Source organism: Manacus candei, unplaced genomic scaffold (assembly GCF_025592945.1).
Source record: "Manacus candei isolate 608988 ecotype Guabito, Panama unplaced genomic scaffold, ASM2559294v1 h1tg000275l, whole genome shotgun sequence".
Lineage (NCBI taxonomy): Eukaryota > Metazoa > Chordata > Aves > Passeriformes > Pipridae > Manacus > Manacus candei.
Window position 1 is genome coordinate 56,208 of NW_026138323.1, and position 17,051 is coordinate 73,258.

General features: G+C 58.6%; 2 protein-coding genes across 2 annotated transcripts in view; one reads left to right on the forward strand and one right to left on the reverse strand.

Moving 5' to 3' along the window:
- The window catches only part of LOC127464808 (chromodomain-helicase-DNA-binding protein 3-like), a 62,591-nt gene extending 54,858 nt beyond the window's left edge, over nucleotides 1-7,733 (reverse strand). The window contains 1 exon segment of the mRNA XM_051775272.1: nucleotides 7,362-7,733. Within this exon segment, the coding sequence (XP_051631232.1) occupies nucleotides 7,362-7,662 (301 nt within the window). The 5' untranslated portion in view covers nucleotides 7,663-7,733.
- Nucleotides 7,734-14,612: 6,879 nt separating this feature from the next.
- LOC127464807 (N-alpha-acetyltransferase 38, NatC auxiliary subunit-like) lies at nucleotides 14,613-16,499 on the forward strand. Its single transcript, XM_051775270.1, is given in 4 exon segments — nucleotides 14,613-14,661; nucleotides 15,162-15,297; nucleotides 15,299-15,341; nucleotides 16,137-16,499. Coding segments are annotated over 4 exon segments (312 nt in total). The 5' UTR covers nucleotides 14,613-14,623; the 3' UTR covers nucleotides 16,232-16,499.
- The last annotated feature ends 552 nt before the right edge of the window (nucleotides 16,500-17,051 follow it).

Sequence of the window (17,051 nt, forward strand, 5' to 3'; positions counted from 1 at the left end):
GGGAGTGATTCCGGCAAAGGGGAGGAAGGAGTTGGAACAAAGGAAGAGGGAGGGGAGCTCCGAAATGGGGGAAAAAGGGGAAAAAACGGCCCATGGAGGGAGGAGACGGTTCCTTCTCCCCCCTCCCGAGGGGGAAAAAACCACCGGTTTGGGGCTTTTTGGGGGGTTTTTGTAGTTTTGGAGCGGCCGGAGGGGCCTTTGCTCCCGAACTTGGGGCCGAGTGGGGAAAAATCTCAACTTGGGGGCCGGGGTTTGGTGGTTTTTGGGGTTTTTTAAGGGAAATTTGGGAGCTGCGGGTGATTCGCCCTCCCCTCTCCCCCTCCCGGCTGGGGCCATTGTTCTGGGCTGGAAACGGCCAAAATCGGGAAAAAGGATAAAAAAAAAAGCCGGACCAACAAGTTTCAGCGGTTGGAGGAGGGGGAGGAGTCGCCTTCCCGCTGGGAAAATGGGGGGAAAGTGGTGGTTGGCCTCAAAGATGGGGATGGAGTGGGGAAAGGGGAAAAATGGGGGGAAATGGGGAAAAATGGGGGAAAAATGGGAAAACAATGGGGGGGAAATGGGGAAAAATGGGGGGAAAAATGGGGGGGAAATGGGGAAAAATGGGGGGGAAAATGGGGGGAAAAATGGGGGAAAAATGGGGGGAAAAATGGGGGGAAAGTGGGGAAAAAATGGGGAAAAAATGGGAAAACAATGGGGGGGAAATGGGGAAAAAATGGGGGAAAAGTGGGGGGGAAAGGGGGAAAATGGGGGAGAAAATGGGGGGAAAGTGGGGAAAAAACGGGGGAAAAAATGGGGAAAACAAGGGGGGGGGAAATGGGGAAAAAATGGGGGGAAAGTGGGGGGGAAAGGGGGAAAAAATGGAGGGAAAATGGGGGAAAATGGGGGGAAAGTGGGGAAAAAATGGGGGGGAAATGGAGAAAACAATGGGGGGGAAATGGGGAAAAAATGGGGGAAAAGTGGGGGGAAAGGGGGAAAATGGGGGAGAAAATGGGGGGAAAGTGGGGAAAAAATGGGAAAACAATGGGGGGGAAATGGGGAAAAAATGGGGGGAAGTGGGGGGGAAAGGGGGAAAAAATGGAGGGAAAATGGGGGGGAAAGTGGGGAAAAAATGGGGGGGGAATGGGGAAAAAATGGGGAGAAAATGGGGGGGAAATGGGGATAAAATGGGGGAAAATGGGGGGAAATGGGAAAAAATAGGGGAAATGGGGAAAAATAGGGGGAAAATGGGGGGGAAAATGGGGGAAATTGGGGGAAAAAATGGGGGGGAAATGGAGAAAAATGGGGAAAATGAGGGGGAAATGGGGAAAAATGGGGGGAAATGGGGAAAAATGGGGGGAATGGGGGGAAGATGGGGATAAAATGGGGGGAAAATGGGGGGGAAATGGGGTGAAAAATGGGGGGAAAATGGGGAAAATGGGGGAAAGTGCTGCTCTGGGGAGAGAAGAGTTAACAAAAATAGGGATTCCTGGCGTCAGGGGGAGGAAAAAGTGACAAAATGGGGATTTGGGCCCTCGTGGGGAGGGAAAACGGGTTAAAAACTGGGGATTGGGGAGGAAAAAGTTAAAAAAACACCCTGATTTTTGGGCTGATTTGGGGGTGGCCCCACGTGGGTCACTCGAGGGATCCGAGGGGGGAAATAATTCAGGAATTGTCCAAAAAGTCCAGGAAAAGGCAAAGGAAACGTCCAGGGAAGGAGGCCCAGCTGGAAGGTGAGATTTGCCCGTTTTGGAGCAGTTTGAGGGGGAAAAAAGGGGCTGAAATTTAAATTTACCCATTTCTGGAACAGAGGGAGCCGTAAAATGGGAGTTCTGAGCGTCAGAAAGGGGTTCTAAAATCAAATTTGAGCATTTTTGGGAGCTCTCTAACCCAAAGAACCAATTCTTGAGCATTTGGGGGGAAAAAGGAGGGGTCAAACCTCCCAATTTACTAATTTATGAACAATTTTTTTGGGGGGGAAAGCAGGGATTTGAAATGGAGAGCTGCCAATTTCTGAGCTTTTCCCAATAAATTGTTCCAAAATGCGAATTTACTCGTTCTTGGGGGGTTTTGGGGAGCTCCAAAATCCCACATTTACCCGTTTTTAAGGGGAAAAAGGGCGTCTAAAATCCAAATTTACCCGTTTTCTGAGCGGTTTAGGGCCAGGGAGGGTTCCTAAAAAAACCACCTTTAGCCATTTCTGAACGTTTGGGGGGGAAAAAGGGGGATCCAACCCCTGATTTTACCGATTTCTAACCTTTTCCAAGAAAAGGAGGCTTCTAAAACCCGAATTTCCCCGCTTTTCAAAGGGAGGGGCTTCACTTTAAAGCTGGTTTTTTGAACCCAACTGACCCTCTGGGCTCTGAGATGTCTTTTTGTTTTTCCCCCTGGATGCTTTGAGGCCAAACTAGGCAAAAAAACCCCCAAAAAAACAAGAAACCAAGAAATCTAATTCAGAAAAAAGTAGAATTTTGCTGCAAAAACGCTCGATTTTAGCTCCTCACCTGAGAGAAAATCACCAGTGAAGGGGTTTGAACCCCCACAGTGGCCAAGTCAGGCAGGAAAAAGGGGCGTTTTGGTGCTAAATCCTCTTTTTTCACCCTGTTTTCCATGTTTTTTTAACAGCCACGGGAGGAAATCTCCGGGGGAGGGAAGGAACCGGCCCCAAATTCACCCGGGAAATTTGGGGGGAGGGCACAGCCGAGTCACCGACCCCGAAAAGTGACCCTTGGGAAGGCAAATAAATCCCAATAAATCCCCCCAGAGGACAATAAAATGGGATAAAACCCAACCAAATCCAAGGAAGGGGCTCCCTGGGCCCCCCTCGGTCGGTGCTGGGACAGTGGCGGGTCCTGGAGGGGGGGGAGAACAACAAATTCGGGTCCTGGCAGGTGAAAACAGCCCCCAGCATGGGATGCAACACCTGATTCGGGTCCTGGTAGGTAAAAACCAGCCCCCAGCATGGGATGCAACACCTGATTCGGGTCCTGGCAGGTGAAAACAGCCCCCATCACAGGGGTGCAACAGCTGTCCTGGGTCCTGGTAGGTGAAAACCAGTCCCCAGACACCTCTGCCTTGGGGTGCAACAACCAATCCAGGTCCTGGCAGGTGAAAACAGCCCCCATCATGGGATGCAACAACCGATTCAGGGTCCTGGCAGGTGAAAACCAGCCCCCAGCACGGGATGCAACAACTGATTCAGGGTCCTGGTAGGTGAAAAACAGCCCCCAGCACGGGATGCAACAACTGATTCAGGTCCTGGTAGGTGAAAAACAGCCCCCAGACAACTCTGCCTTGGGGTGCAACAACGGGTCCAAGGTCCTGGCAGGTGAAAACAGCCCCCAGCACGGGATGCAACAACTGATTCGGGTCCTGGTAGATGAAAACCAGTCCCCAGACACCTCTGCCTTGGGGTGCAACAACCAATCCAGGTCCCGGCAGGTGAAAACCAGCCCCCAAACACCTCTGCCTTGGGGTGCAACAACGAGTCCAAGGTCCTGGCAGGTGAAAAACAGCCCCCAGACAACTCTGCCTTGGGGTGCAACAACGGGTCCAAGGTCCTGGCAGGTGAAAAACAGCCCCTATCACAGAGTGCAACAGCTGTCCTGGGTCCTGGCAGGTGAAAAGCAGCCCGCAAACATTGCTGTCACGTGGTGGAACAGCTGTCCTGGGTCCTGGCAGGCCACACCACAGAGGGCAACTGCCGCTGCAGGTCCTGGCAGGTTCATGGCAGCACCTCTGACCCCACACCAGGGGGTCAGCACCCACCCCGGGTCCTGTCAGGAGCACAACAGCCCCATCAGCCCACACTAGTTCAGGTCCTGTCAGGTACCTACAGCCCCATCACCCCACATCTGTTCAGGTCCTGTCAGGTACCTACAGCCCCATCAGTCCACACTAGTTCAGGTCCTGTCAGGTACCTACAGCCCCATCACACCACAACCATCTTGGGTCCTGTCAGGTACCTACAGCCCCATCACCCCACAACTGTTTCAGGTCCTGTCAGGTACCTACAGCCCCCCCATCCCACACTTGTTCGGGTCCTGTCAAGTACCTACAGCCCCATCACCCCACATCTGTTCAGGTCCTGTCAGGAGCACAACAGCCCCATCACCCCACAACTGTTTCAGGTCCTGTCAGGAGCACAACAGCCCCATCACCCCACAGCTATCCTGGGTCCTGTCAGACACCCACTGCCCCACACCACGGGGTCAGTGCCCACCCTGGGTCCTGTCAGGGGACCAACAGCACCCACTGCCCCACACCATGGGGTGCAAGAGCCATCCTAGGTCCTGTCAGGAGCACGACAGCCCTGTCAAACCACACTTGTTCAGGTCCTGTCAGGTACCTACAGCCCCATCACCCCACATCTGTTCAGGTCCTGTCAGGTACCCCTATCACACCACACCCATCGTGGGTCCTGTCAGGAGCACAACAGCCCCATCACCCCACAACCATCGTGGGTCCTGTCAGGAGCACAACAGCCCCATCACCCCCACACTTGTTCAGGTCCTGTCAGGTACCTACAGCCCCATCACCTCACATCTGCTCGGGTCCTGTCAGGAGCACAACAGCCCCATCACCTCACATCCATCCTGGGTCCTGCCAGGTACCTACAGCCCCACCACCCCACACTTGTTCGGGTCCTGTCTGGAGCACAACAGCCCCATCACCTCACATCTGCTCAGGTCCTGTCAGGAGTACAACAGCCCCATCATCCCACACTTGTTCAGGTCCTGTCAGGTACCTACATCTCCATCACCCCACACTTGTTCAGGTCCTGCCAGGAGCACAACAGCCCCATCACCCCACAACTGCTTCAGGTCCTGTCAGGTACCTACAGCCCCCCCATCCCACATTAGTTCAGGTCCTGTCAGGAGCACAACAGCCCCATCACCCCACAGCCATCCTGGGTCCTGCCAGGGGACCATGTGCCCCCATCACCCCTCCCCTGTGGGGTCCCTACACCCCCGTGCCGTGCCCCACGGGGGGCTGTGGGGCAGGGGGTGTCCCCACACACCCCGAGGGGCCCCACGGGGGGCTGTGGGGCAGGGGGTGTCCCCACACACCCCGAGGGCCCCACGGGGGGCTGTGGGGCAGGGGGTGTCCCCACACACCCCGAGGGCCCCACGGGGGGCTGTGGGGCAGGGGGTGTCCCCACACACCCCGAGGGACACACGGGGGGTCACTCCGAGGGACACAGTTGTTTACAAACACACGCTGAGAGCACGAGGGAGGCCGGGGGGGGGACAGATCGGGGGTCTCGGTGCCTGTGGGAAGGTCTGAGGGGACTGGGGGGACTCGAGGGGTCTCAGGGGGTCCCGGTGCCTGTGGGAAGCGCTGAGGGATCGGGGAGGGGGCTGGGGGGTCTCGGTGCCTGCAGGAAGCTCTGAGGGGATGAGGGGGGATCGGGGGTCTCAGTACCTGCGGGAAGCACTGAGGGATCGGGGAGGGGGCTCGGGGGTCTCGGTGCCTGAGGGAAGCTCTGAGGGGATGAGGGGGGATTGGGGGGTCTCGGTACCTGTAGGAAGCTCTGAGGGGACGAGGGGGGTCTCGGTATCTGCAGGAAGCGCTGAGGGCTCAGAGAGGGGGCTCGGGGGTCTCGGTGCCTGCGGGAAGGTCTGAGGGGACTGGGGGAGCTGATCGGGGGTCCTGGTGCCTGTGAGAAGGTCTGAGGACACTTGGGGGGGTCTCGGTGCCTGCAGGAAGGTCTGAGGGGACGGGGGGAGCTGACTGGGGGTCCCAGTGCCTGCGGGAAGGTCTGAGGGACGGGGGGAGCTGATCGGGGATCTCGGTGCCTGCAGGAAGCTCTGAGGGATGAGGGGGGCTTGGGGGTCTCAGTACCTCCGGGAAGCACTGAGGGATCAGGGAGGGGGGCTCGGGGGTCTTGGTGCCTGCAGGAAGCTCTGAGGGGACTGGGGGAGCTGACTGGGGGTCCCAGTGCCTGCGGGAAGCTCTGAGGGCACTCGGGGGTCTCGGTGCCTGCGGGAAGCTCTGAGGGGACAAGGGGGGTCTCGGTACCTTTGGGAAGCGCTGAGAGATCGGGGAGGGGGCTCAGGGGTCTCGGTGCCTGCGGGAAGCTCTGAGGGAACAAGGGGGATCAGGGGGGTCTTGGTGCCTGTGGGCGCCTCTGGAGCCAGGAAGCTCTGGGGGGACTGGGGGGGCTCGAGGGTCTCAGTGCCTGTGGGAAGCTCTGAGGGGACTGGGGGCCTCGAGGGTCTCAGTACCTGCAGGAAGCTGAGGGCTCGGGGAGGGGGCTCGGGGGTCTCAGTACTTGTGGGAAGCTCTGAGGGGACGAGGGGGCATCAGGGGGTCTCAGTACCTGCAGATGCCCCTGGAGCCAGGAAGCTCTGAGGGGATGGAGGGAGCTTGGGGGGCTCGGGGTTCCGGTACCTGCTCTGATGGGACTCAGGGGGTCTCGGTGCCTGCAGGAAGCTCTGAGGGGACGAGGGGGATCGGGGGTCTTGGTGCCTGTGGAAGCTCTGAGGGGATGAGGGGGGATCAGGGGGGTCTTGGTGCCTGTGGGCAGCTCTGAGGGGATGAGGGGGGATCAGGGGGGTCCTTGGTGCCTGTGGGCACCTCTGGAGCCAGGAAGCTCTGAGGGGACTGGGGGGCTCGAGGGTCTCAGTGCCTGTGGGAAGCTCTGAGGGGACGAGGGGGGTCTTGGTGCCTGCGGGAAGCGCTGAGGGCTCAGGGAGGGGGCTTGGGGAGGGGGCTCGGGGGTCTCGGTACCTGCGGGAACCGCTGAGAGATCGGGGAGGGGGCTCAGGGCTCCCGGTACCTGCGGGAAGGTCTGAGGGCCTGGGGAGGGTCTCGGTGCCTGCGGGAAGGTCTGAGGGACGGGAGGAGCAGATCGGGGGTCTCGGTGCCTGCGGAAGGTCTGAGGGCTCAGGGAGGGGGCTCGGGGGTCTCGGTGCCTGAGGGAAGGTCTGAGGGGACTGATGGAGCTGATCGGGGGTCTCCGTGCCTGCGGGAAGGTCTGAGGGGACTGATGGAGCTGATCGGGGTCCCGGTGCCTGAGGGAAGCGCTGAGGGCTCAGGGAGGGGGCTCGGGGGTCTCGGTGCCTGCAGGAAGGTCTGAGGGACGGGGGGAGCTGATCAGGGGTCTCAGTGCCTGCGGGAAGGTCTGAGGGCCTGGGGAGGGGTCTCGGGGGTCTCGGTGCCTGAGGGAAGGTCTGAGGGGACTGATGGAGCTGATCGGGGGTCTCGGTGCCTGCGGGAAGCTCTGAGGGGACCGATGGAGCTGATCGGGGGTCCCGGTGCCTGCGGGAAGCTCTGAGGGGACCGATGGAGCTGATCGGGGGTCCCGGTGCCTGCGGGAAGCGCTGAGGGCTCAGGGTGGGGGCGGAGGTGACCGGGGGTGGCCCGAGGGGTCCCAGCGGTACCTGCGGGCGCCTCCGGCGGCCCCGGGACAGCAGCGGCGGCGACGGCGGCAGCGGCAGCAGCGACGGGCGCGGGGGGCGGCGGCGGCGGCGGGAGCGGCGGCGGGGCCGGGGCCGGCCCGGGGAAGATGTCGGGGGCCCCGCGGTGCCCCGGCCAGGAGCGCGGCGGCGGCGGCGGCGGCGGCGGCGGCGGCGTCTTCCTCCTCCTCCTCCTCGTCGTCTCCTCGTCGTCGTCCTCCTCGTCCCCCTCGGACACCGCCATCTCCTCCTCCTCCTCCTCGTCCTCCCTCAGCGGGGACGCCATGGCGGGGTGAGGGGCGGGGGGCCGGGGGGACCCCTCGGCGCGCGCCGCTCCCACCGCCCCAAACCGCCCCCGCGGCGCGGGGGGGGCGGGACGGGGCGACCCCCCCCCCGGGGGCCGGGACCCGGCGGGGCCGCGCGGGGGGGCGCGGGGGGGGCGGCGGCGATGGGGGAAAAACCGCCGGATCGGTTAAAATCGCCTCAGGGCGCGGGAGGCGGCGGGCGGCGGGACGGCGCCGGCAGCGAAAATGGCCGCCCCGGGTGTAATTTTTAAAATACTCTTCCCCCCCCCCCCCCCTCCCTCTCTAAAAAAAAAAAAAAAAAAAAAAATTTAAAAAAAAAAAAAATACAAAACGAACAAAAATAAAAAGCGGGCCGGGAGGGGAGAAAAGCGTAAAAAAAAAAAAAATTGGAGAAGGGAGGGGTTAAAGATGAGGGAAAATGGGGGAGTGGGGAGGGTGGGCCCCCCCCCCCCCCTCCCTCAGGGAAAAAAAAAAGGCGCAAAATGGCCGAATGAGGGGGGTTCGGAGTTGCCCCACACGCACCTGGGGGAGGGTGGAAAAGAGGCGAAAAAAGGCGAAAAAAAAGCCCTGAAAAACGCGAAAAACCAACACAAAACGACCCACAAAAGGGGGAGGGGAAGTTAAGGAGGTGGGGGGGGGGGGGGGGGGGAGAAATTTAAAATTAATTTTTTTTTCTTTAAGGAACGGAAAGGGAAGCGTCGAAGGGAGGAATCGAAGGAATAAGGGGAAGAATGAAGGAAAAAAAAAAAAAAAAAAAAGGATTAAAAAACGCGAGGTGAAAAGGAAAGATTAAATGAAAAAACTTGGCGGGGAAAAGGGGAGGAAGGGATAGAAAAAAGGGGTAAAAATCGACATGAAAATTTAAAAAGGGGGTAGGGATGGGGAAGAGAAAGGGTGAAAATCAACGTTGAAATTATTACGGGAAAGGAGGAAGGCTAAAAAAAAAAAAATAAGCGTTAAAAATTAAAAAGGGGACGGAATGAAGAAAAGCTTAAAAACCAACAAAAATTCAAAGGGCTGAAAAGGAAAAAAAAAAGGTGAAAATCAACATTAAAAAGCCAGGGAAAAAAAAAAAAAACACCTTAAAAATCAACGTGAAAAAAATAAACGCCAAAGATTTAAAAAAAAAAAGGAAAAAAAAGACCCACCGAAAAACATTAAAAAAACAAGAACCGTGAAAAAAATAAGACTCCTTAAAAACAATTTAAAAAAAAAAAATCCAAATAAACCCCCCGAAACGCCTAAAAATAATAAATCCCGAAGCCTTTCCCCCTCCCTCCCACCCACCCCCCCCCCGTCGCCGCTACAGCCCGAGCAGGCGAATAATCCTCATTTTGCTCATTTTTAGGGTGTTTTGGGGTGAGTTTGGGGCCTCATTAATGATCTTTTCGCTTGCCCGCAGATCCCGGCTCGGCTCGGGCCAATATTTGGGTGGCCCCGGCCGGGGGGGACCCGAAGGCGAAGGATTTTTCTGCCTAAAACAAAGATGGCTGCGGTAAATTATTTCTTTTTCTGCCTTTTTTTTTTTTTTTTTCCTCTCTTTCTCCTTATACTTCCCCCCCCCCCCCCCACCTCCTCCCCTTCCATAAAAATATTTCGGGGGGGGGGATTAATCACTACTCATGCTCAGTGTGACATCAGCATAAATTGTTAAAGGTTAACTAGTTCCATACTAGTCACGGGGCCTGGTTTTTTTTGGGATTTTACCCGTTTTCCCCCCCCCGTTTTCGCCCATTCCTCCTCCTCCCCCCCTCCCCGAGTGATTTTAAACACACGCATTAAAAAAAAAAAAAAAAAAAAAAGGCGATTTTTTTTTTTTTTGTTCTTTCTCCCTCCCTTCTCGACTTTGAAATACTTGGGAAGGGAGTGGTTTGGTGGGTTGGGTTTCGTTGGGGTTTTGTTGTTTTTTGTTTTTTGGTTTTTTTTGCTTTTTTGGAGTTCTTGAGGCTGCAGGGGAGGAAGGACAATAAAAAAGGGGGAGAGGTTTATAAAGATTAAAAAAAAAAAAATTGGAGAAGGGATTGGGAGGGAATAAAAAAGATGGGGGGAAAGGTTGGAAAAAGGGGAAAGATTGAAAGGGAATTAAAGAGATGGGGAAAAAATTGGGGGAAAAGGTGGAAAAGGAATGAAAAAGATTGAAAAAGGGGGGGAAAGATTGAAAAGGAGGGGGAAAAGATTGAAAAAGACTGAAAGGGAATAAAAAAGATTGAGAAGGGGGAAAATATTTTAAGACACGAAGGGAAAAAAAAGATTGAGAAAGGGAGAATGAGTGAAAAGAGGAAAGGGGGGAAGAGGAAAAAAGATTAAAACCAAAAAAGATTGGAAAAGGAAAAAATGTTCAAAAAGCGTGGAAAGAGGAAAAAAGGTGAAAAAAGGGAAAAGTTAAAAAGGAAAAAGATCGGAAAAGGAAAAAAGATTCAAAAAGGGTGAAAAGGGGTTAAAGGAAAGAGATTGGAAAAGGGGGGAAATGTTAAAATAAGGAAAAATATTCAAAAAAAGAATAAAAGTATAGAAAAAGTTGAAAATGGCAAATATTAAAAAGGGAAAAAATGTTGAGCAAGGGAAAAAAAAGACAAAAAGGGGGGAAATTTGAAAAAGAAAAAAAATTGAAAAAGGGGAAAAATATTCAAGAGGAAAAAGTATGAAAAAAAGAAGGTTGAAAAAGGCAAAAAAAGATTGAAAAGGGAAACCATTGAAAAGGAAAAGTGGAAAAGGAATAAAAGAAGGAAAAAAAGGGGGGAAACGGGAAACATTTAAAAGGGAAAAAAAGAGTGAAAAAGAAGAAAAGTTCTTAAAGAGGAGTAAAAAATATTTAAGGAGAAAAAATATTTAAAAATAGAAAAAGAAACAAAAAGGGAAAAAAGATTGAAAAAGGAGGGAAAAGAGTGAAAAAGGGAAGGGAAAGATTCGAAAAAAGGGAAAAAAGATTTTTAAAAGGGGAAAAAAAAAGATTTAAAAAGAGGAGAAAAAAAGAAAGAGGAAAAAAAAAAGAGGAAAAAAAAGAAAGAGGAAAAAAAAAGATTGAAAAAGGGGGGAGGTGCAGATTTAGAAAAGAGGAAAAAATTGGAAAAGGAAAACAAAAACGAAAAAAATACCAGAAAGGGCAAATCAAAGATTCAAAAAAAGGAAAAAAAAATATATTAAAAAAGGGGGGGGGGGGGAGGGGTTTAAATCTCCCCCCCCCACCCCGGGCCCGATTTTCCCTCCAAAAAAATGAGGTGAAAAGGTGAGTTTGTCCCCGGGGAGGGTTTTAGGGGCTGAGTTGCCCAAAATGCACCAAAATCCCCCCAAACCCTCCCCCCCCACGTTGGGTTTTGCCATTTTTTCCCCCTCCTGCTTCTTTTTTGGGTTTTTTTTTGCCCCAAAACACGAGGGTTGGGATGCTGGGCAGGGGTTTGACCCCCACCCCCACCCCCCAGAGTGACAGAGCAGAAAACACTCCGAGTTTGGGGGGGGTTTTCCCCCACTTGGGGACATTTTTTCCCCATTTTTTGCCCCAAAACGCGCTGCCGGTTGTTGTTGCCCGCTGGTGACCCCCAAACCCCTCGGGGTGACACTGTGAGACCCCCAGTGACCCCCAAACCCCTCGGGGTGACACTGTGAGACCCCCAGTGACCCCCAAACCCCTCGGGGTGACACTGTGAGACCCCCAGTGACACCCAAACCCCTCGGGGTGATGCTGTCAGACCCCCAGTGACCCCCAAACCCCTCAGGGTGACACTGTGAGACCCCCAGTGACCCCAAACCCCTCAGGGTGACACTGTGAGACCCCCAGTGACCCCCAAGCCCCTCAGGGTGACACTGTGGAGACCCCCAGTGACACCCAAAATCCCTCAACACTCCCCAAACCCCTCGGGGTGACACTGTGAGACCCCCCAGTGACCCCCAAACCCCACAGGGTGACACTGTGAGACCCCAGTGACCCCCAGATCCCCTGAAATCCCCCCAAACCCCCAAATGACCCCCAAATCCCCCAGCTCCCCAGGGTGACACTGTGAGACCCCAGTGACCCCCAAACCCCTCGGGGTGATGCTGTCAGACCCCCAGTGACCCCCAAACCCCTCAGGGTGACACTGTGAGACCCCCAGTGACCCCCAAACCCCTCGGGGTGACACTGTCGTGACCCCAGATCCCCCCAAACCCCTCAGGGTGACACTGTGAGACCCCCAGTGACCCCCAAACCCCTCAGGGTGACACTGTGAGACCCCCAGTGACACCCAAACCCCTCGGGGTGACACCGCGAGACCCCAGTGACCCCCAAACCCCTCAGGGTGACACTGTGAGACCCCCAGTGACACCCAAACCCCTCAGGGTGACACCGCAGGAACCCCACAGTGACGTCCCCGATCCCAGCGGGGCAGCTGGACATGGGTGGGGTGACACGGGTGACATGGACAGGTGACCCATCCAGACACAGCCAGGTGACACAGACAGCCAGACATGGACAGGTGACACGGACAGACAAGGACAGGTGACCCAGCCAGACATGGACAGGTGACAAGGACAGGTGACCCAGACAGGTGACCCAGCCAGACATGGACAGGTGATAAGGGACAGGTGACACAGACAGCCAGACATGGAGAGGTGACAAGGACAGGTGACCCAGCCAGACACAGACAGGTGACCCAGCCAGACATGGACAGGTGACAGGGACAGCCAGACACGGACAGGTGACAAGGACAGGTGACATGGACAGCCAGACACATGAGTGACAAGAACAGGTGACACAGACGGGGGACATGGACAGGTGACCCAGCCAGACACAGACAGGTGACACAGACAGGTGACACAGACAGCCAGACATGGAGAGGTGACACAGACAGACAAGGACAGGTGATCCAGGCAGATATGGACGGGTGACAGGGACAGGTGACACTGACAGCCAGACATGGACAGGTGACAGGTGACAAGGACAGGTGACACAGCCAGACATGGACAGGTGACAAGGACAGGTGACATGGACAGCCAGACACACGAGTGACAAGAACAGGTGACACAGACGGGTGACATGGACAGGTGACCCAGCCAGACATGGACAGGTGACAAGGACAGGTGACACAGGCAGACATGGACAGGTGACAAGGACAGGTGACCCAGCCAGATATGGACAGGTGACAAGGACAGGTGACACAGGGCAGACATGGACAGGTGACATGGACAGGTGACCCAGCCAGATATGGACAGGTGACACGGACAGCCAGACATGGACAGGTGACAAGGACAGGTGACACAGGCAGCCAGGCACAGGCAGGTGACATGGACCAGCCAGACACACGGATGACAAGAACAGGTGACACAGACAGGTGATGTGGACAGGTGACACAGGCATGGGGACACCCCAGTCCCTCCAGGGTGGCACCAGGTCAGCGTTGGGGACACGGCCCGTGTGACAGGTGACCCTGCGACAGGTGACCCTGTGACAGGTGACCCTGTGACAGGTGACCGTGCCAGGGGCTGGCAGCCACCCCTGGGGACAAACAGCAGTGCCACCATCTGCTGTCACCTGCTGTCACCCCTGGGGAGGGCACAGTGTCACTGTCACCCGGGGACAGCGAGGCCGTGTCACCGCAGCGTCACCGTCACCCGGGGGGGGACACTCGGGGACACCGAGGCTGTGTCACCCTCACCTGGTGACACCGGGGGGGACGCCTGAGGACACCGTGCCACCCCATGGAGGGGGTGCAGTGTCACCGTCACCTGAGGAGGGGACACTTGGGGACGAGGAGGGGGTTAAACGTCACTGTCACCCAGAGGGGACACCTGGGGACACCCGAGGCTGTGCCACCCCCGGGGGGGGTGACAGGGCACCTCAGGAGCGGGGTGACACAGGGGTGACAACCCCCCCTCCCCTATTGTCACCCCACAGCTGGGGGGTGTCCTCAAAGAGGGTCCCCGAGTGTCCCCATGTCCCCCCCCCGAGGCTCCACTGCAGCTGTTTTGATAAAATCCGGTTTATTGTGCCTCAAAAAAGTGACAGTCGCCCCCCAAATTGGGGAGGGGGGGACACCTCAAACTGTCCTCCCAGTGAGGGGCTGGGGGGGGGGACATGCACGGGGTTTTTGGGGGAACGGGGGTGCGGGGGGGGCCTTGTGTTGGTTTGGGGGGGCTGGGGAGGAGGTTGGGGGGGTCTCAGCAACCCCAGAAGGGGGGGGGGGGAACCCCAAAAGGAATGAGGGGACCCCCACGAGGACAGGAGACCCCCTCAGGGGAAAAGGGAGCCCCCCCAAGAGAGACTCACCCCCACAAAGGGGACAAGGGGGGCCCACCAATATTTAGGGGGGTCCAGATGACTCCTAATGCGTGGGGGGGGGTGGTCCCTAAGCCCCTAATTTTGGGAGAGAGGGGGTGGAAGGGGGTTGGAGACCCTGAGACCCCCTCCCAGTGCTTTGGGGTGTCCCCCCCTCCCCATTCCCTGAGGTGACGTCATTACCCGCGGCCTCCAGGACGGGGCGGGGGCAGGGGGGGATGTCACTGAGGGGAGACCCCCCCTCAAAACAGGGACCCCCGACCCCCCACAGCCTCCCCGCCCCCGGACCCACGTCCAGACCCCCCCTAAAGCCCCCTCAGGACCTCCAAGACCCCCCGACCCCCCCCCAAGACCCCCCGCGCACACCCCCGCACCTCGAGGCCGCCGCGGAGCCCGCGCCGCGCCGTCGCCATGGCAAACGCCGCCGGAAGCGCCGCCCCTGCGAGACGCGGGGCACGCCGGGAGTTGTAGTTCATCGCCCAACCTACGCCATTGACTTTGATGGCGCGCGGAGCACGCCGGGAGTTGCAGTCCTCCGGCCGCCCGCGCCATTGGCTTTCCCGGGCGCGCGGTGCTTGCCGGGAGCTGTAGTTCGCGGCCCCGGCCCTCCGTCGTTGTCGCCAGTGGCGCGCGGGGCACGCCGGGAGTTGTAGGCCCGGAGCCGCGCGCGGGGCTGCTGGGAAAGCGACGCCATCATGGCGGATCGCCGGGAGAGGCGGGGGGAGACCAGGCCGTGAGTTGGGGGGGGAGGTTTAATGGGGGGTTTGGGAGGGTCTTGGGGGTCTCAGGGGGACGGAAGGGGCCATGGGGTGAGGCTGAGGAGTTGAAGGGGGGGCGGTACAGGGGTCCTGTGGGCGCTGGGGGGGCTATAGGGGGTCTGTGGGGGGGGCCGGCACAGGGGTCTGGGGGACGGCTCGAGGGGAGATATGGGGGGGCTTCAGGGGCTGGGGGGGGGCCCATGGAGGGGTCCGAGGGGGATATGAGGGTCTGTAGGGGCCACGGGGGAAGGGGGGAGGTGTAGGGGGGGGCTGAGAGGTTGGGGGGGGCTACAAGGGCCAGTGGGGGCTTGGGGGGGGCTCTGGGGGCTGAGAGCCCTCAAAGGGGCTGGAGGGGCTGTGGGGGGCCCAGAGGGCCTGTTGGGGGGGGGGCATAAAGGCTGGGGGGGCTATGGGAGGTGTGCTAAGGGGTCCTGTCAGGTCTCACCCCTCCCCTTTACTCCCCCCGCTTCCCCAGGAGCCCGGGGCGGGGGGTCTCGGGCCCCCCCCGGGGGCGGCAGCGCCTCGAGGCGCTGCTGAACCGGAGCCTCCGGATCCGGATGTCGGACGGACGGACCCTCGTGGGGGCCTTTCTGTGCACGGACCGGCAGAGCAAACGTCATCCTGGGGTCCGCCCAGGAGTTCCTCAAGGCCGCAGGTCCGGGGGGGGGTCACTGGGGGGGGTTATGGGGGTCTCTGGGGGGTGGGAGTGTCCCTGTGCACGGCCCGGCAGAGTAACGGGATCCTGGATCAGGCTCGGGATCGACGCGATCCTGGGAATGGCCCGGGAATTCCTCAAGGCCGCAGGTCCGGGGGGGGCACTGGGGGGGTCTGTAAGGGGGTTCTGCGGGGGCTTGGGGGGGTTTTGGGGGTCTCTGGGGGGGTGGGAGTGTTCCTGTGCTCCGACTGTCAGAGCAACGGGATCCTGGGCTCAGCTGGAAAGGAGGGGGTGTTAGGGGGGGCTTTGGGGTGGTGTCGGGGGGGGCTACAGGGGAAAGGGGGGGTTGTAGGGGATTTTGGGGGGGGGCATGGGGGGTTGAGGGGTTGGGGGGGGCAACGAGGGGGCTCTTGGGGGGAATCATGGGGGGCATCAGGGGGTGTTGTGGGGGCTCGAGGGGCTGGGGGGGAACATGGGGGGCTGAGGGGGAACATGGGGGGGCTGGAGGGGAAAGTGAGGGGGCTGAGGGGAACATGGAGGGGCTGGGGGGGAACATGGGGGGGCCGTGCTGGGGGGCTCTGGGGGTCCTGGGGAAGCGGGGGGAGGGTTAAGGGAGTGTTTAAGGGGCTCTGGGGGGGGCTCTGGGGGTCGGGTGGGATGTGGGGGGGCTAAAGGGCTGCTGTGGAGGTTAAGGGGGGGTTGTGGGATATATGAAGGGAATGTAGGGGTGGGGGGGGGTCTGGACACCCCAGACCCCCATCCCAGGGGGGTCCTGACCCGCTTTTTGCCCCCCAGACGCCTTCCCGGGCAGCGAACCCCGAGTGCTGGGCCTGGCCATGGTCCCCGGGCACCACATCGTGTCCATCGAGGTGGAGCCCCCCTACCCCTGAGGGGGGGACCCCCGGAGCCGGACGGACCCCCACGGGAACCCCTGAACCCCTGACGGACCCCCTACCCCCGAGGAACCCCCCCAGATACCCCCCCGAAGCCCTGGATGGACCCCCCAGCGCCTGAGAGACCCCCCTGAAACCCTGAGGGACCCCCGGGTGGACCCCCAACACCAGCACAGACCCTGACACCCCGAGGGGCTCCCCCCCCGGTGCCTGATGGACCCCCAGATGGACCCCTGAAACCTCGAGGGACCCCCAAATGGATCCCCACACCCTGAGGGACCCCAGCGCCTGACGGACCCCCCTTTCCCCTGAGGGACCCCCAACAACACCCCAAGGGACCCCCGGAGACCGATGGACCCCTGGATGGACCCTCAGGGACTGAGAGACCCCCCCACGGACCCCTGAGACCCCAAAGGACCCCCAGAAACACCCCGAGGGACCCCAAGGGCCGGATGGACCCCCGGATGGACCCCCAGAACCCCGAGGGACCCTCGGATTGACCCCCAACACCCCAAGGGACCCCCCCAGAGCCTGATGGATCCCAGGATGGACCCCAACACCCTGAGAGACCCCCGGATGGACCCCCAACACCCCGAGGGGACCCTCAGATGGTCCCCAACGCCCCAAGGGACCCCCCAGAGCCTGATGGATCCCAGATGGACCCCCAACACCCCGAGGGACCCTCGGATTGACCCCCAAGACCACGACAGACTCTGATGGACCCCCCCCGGACAGACAGACCCCCCCAACGCCTGATGGACCCCCCAGGAGTGTGGGGGAAGCTCTGGCACCTGATGGACCCCTTGAGCCCCCAAGA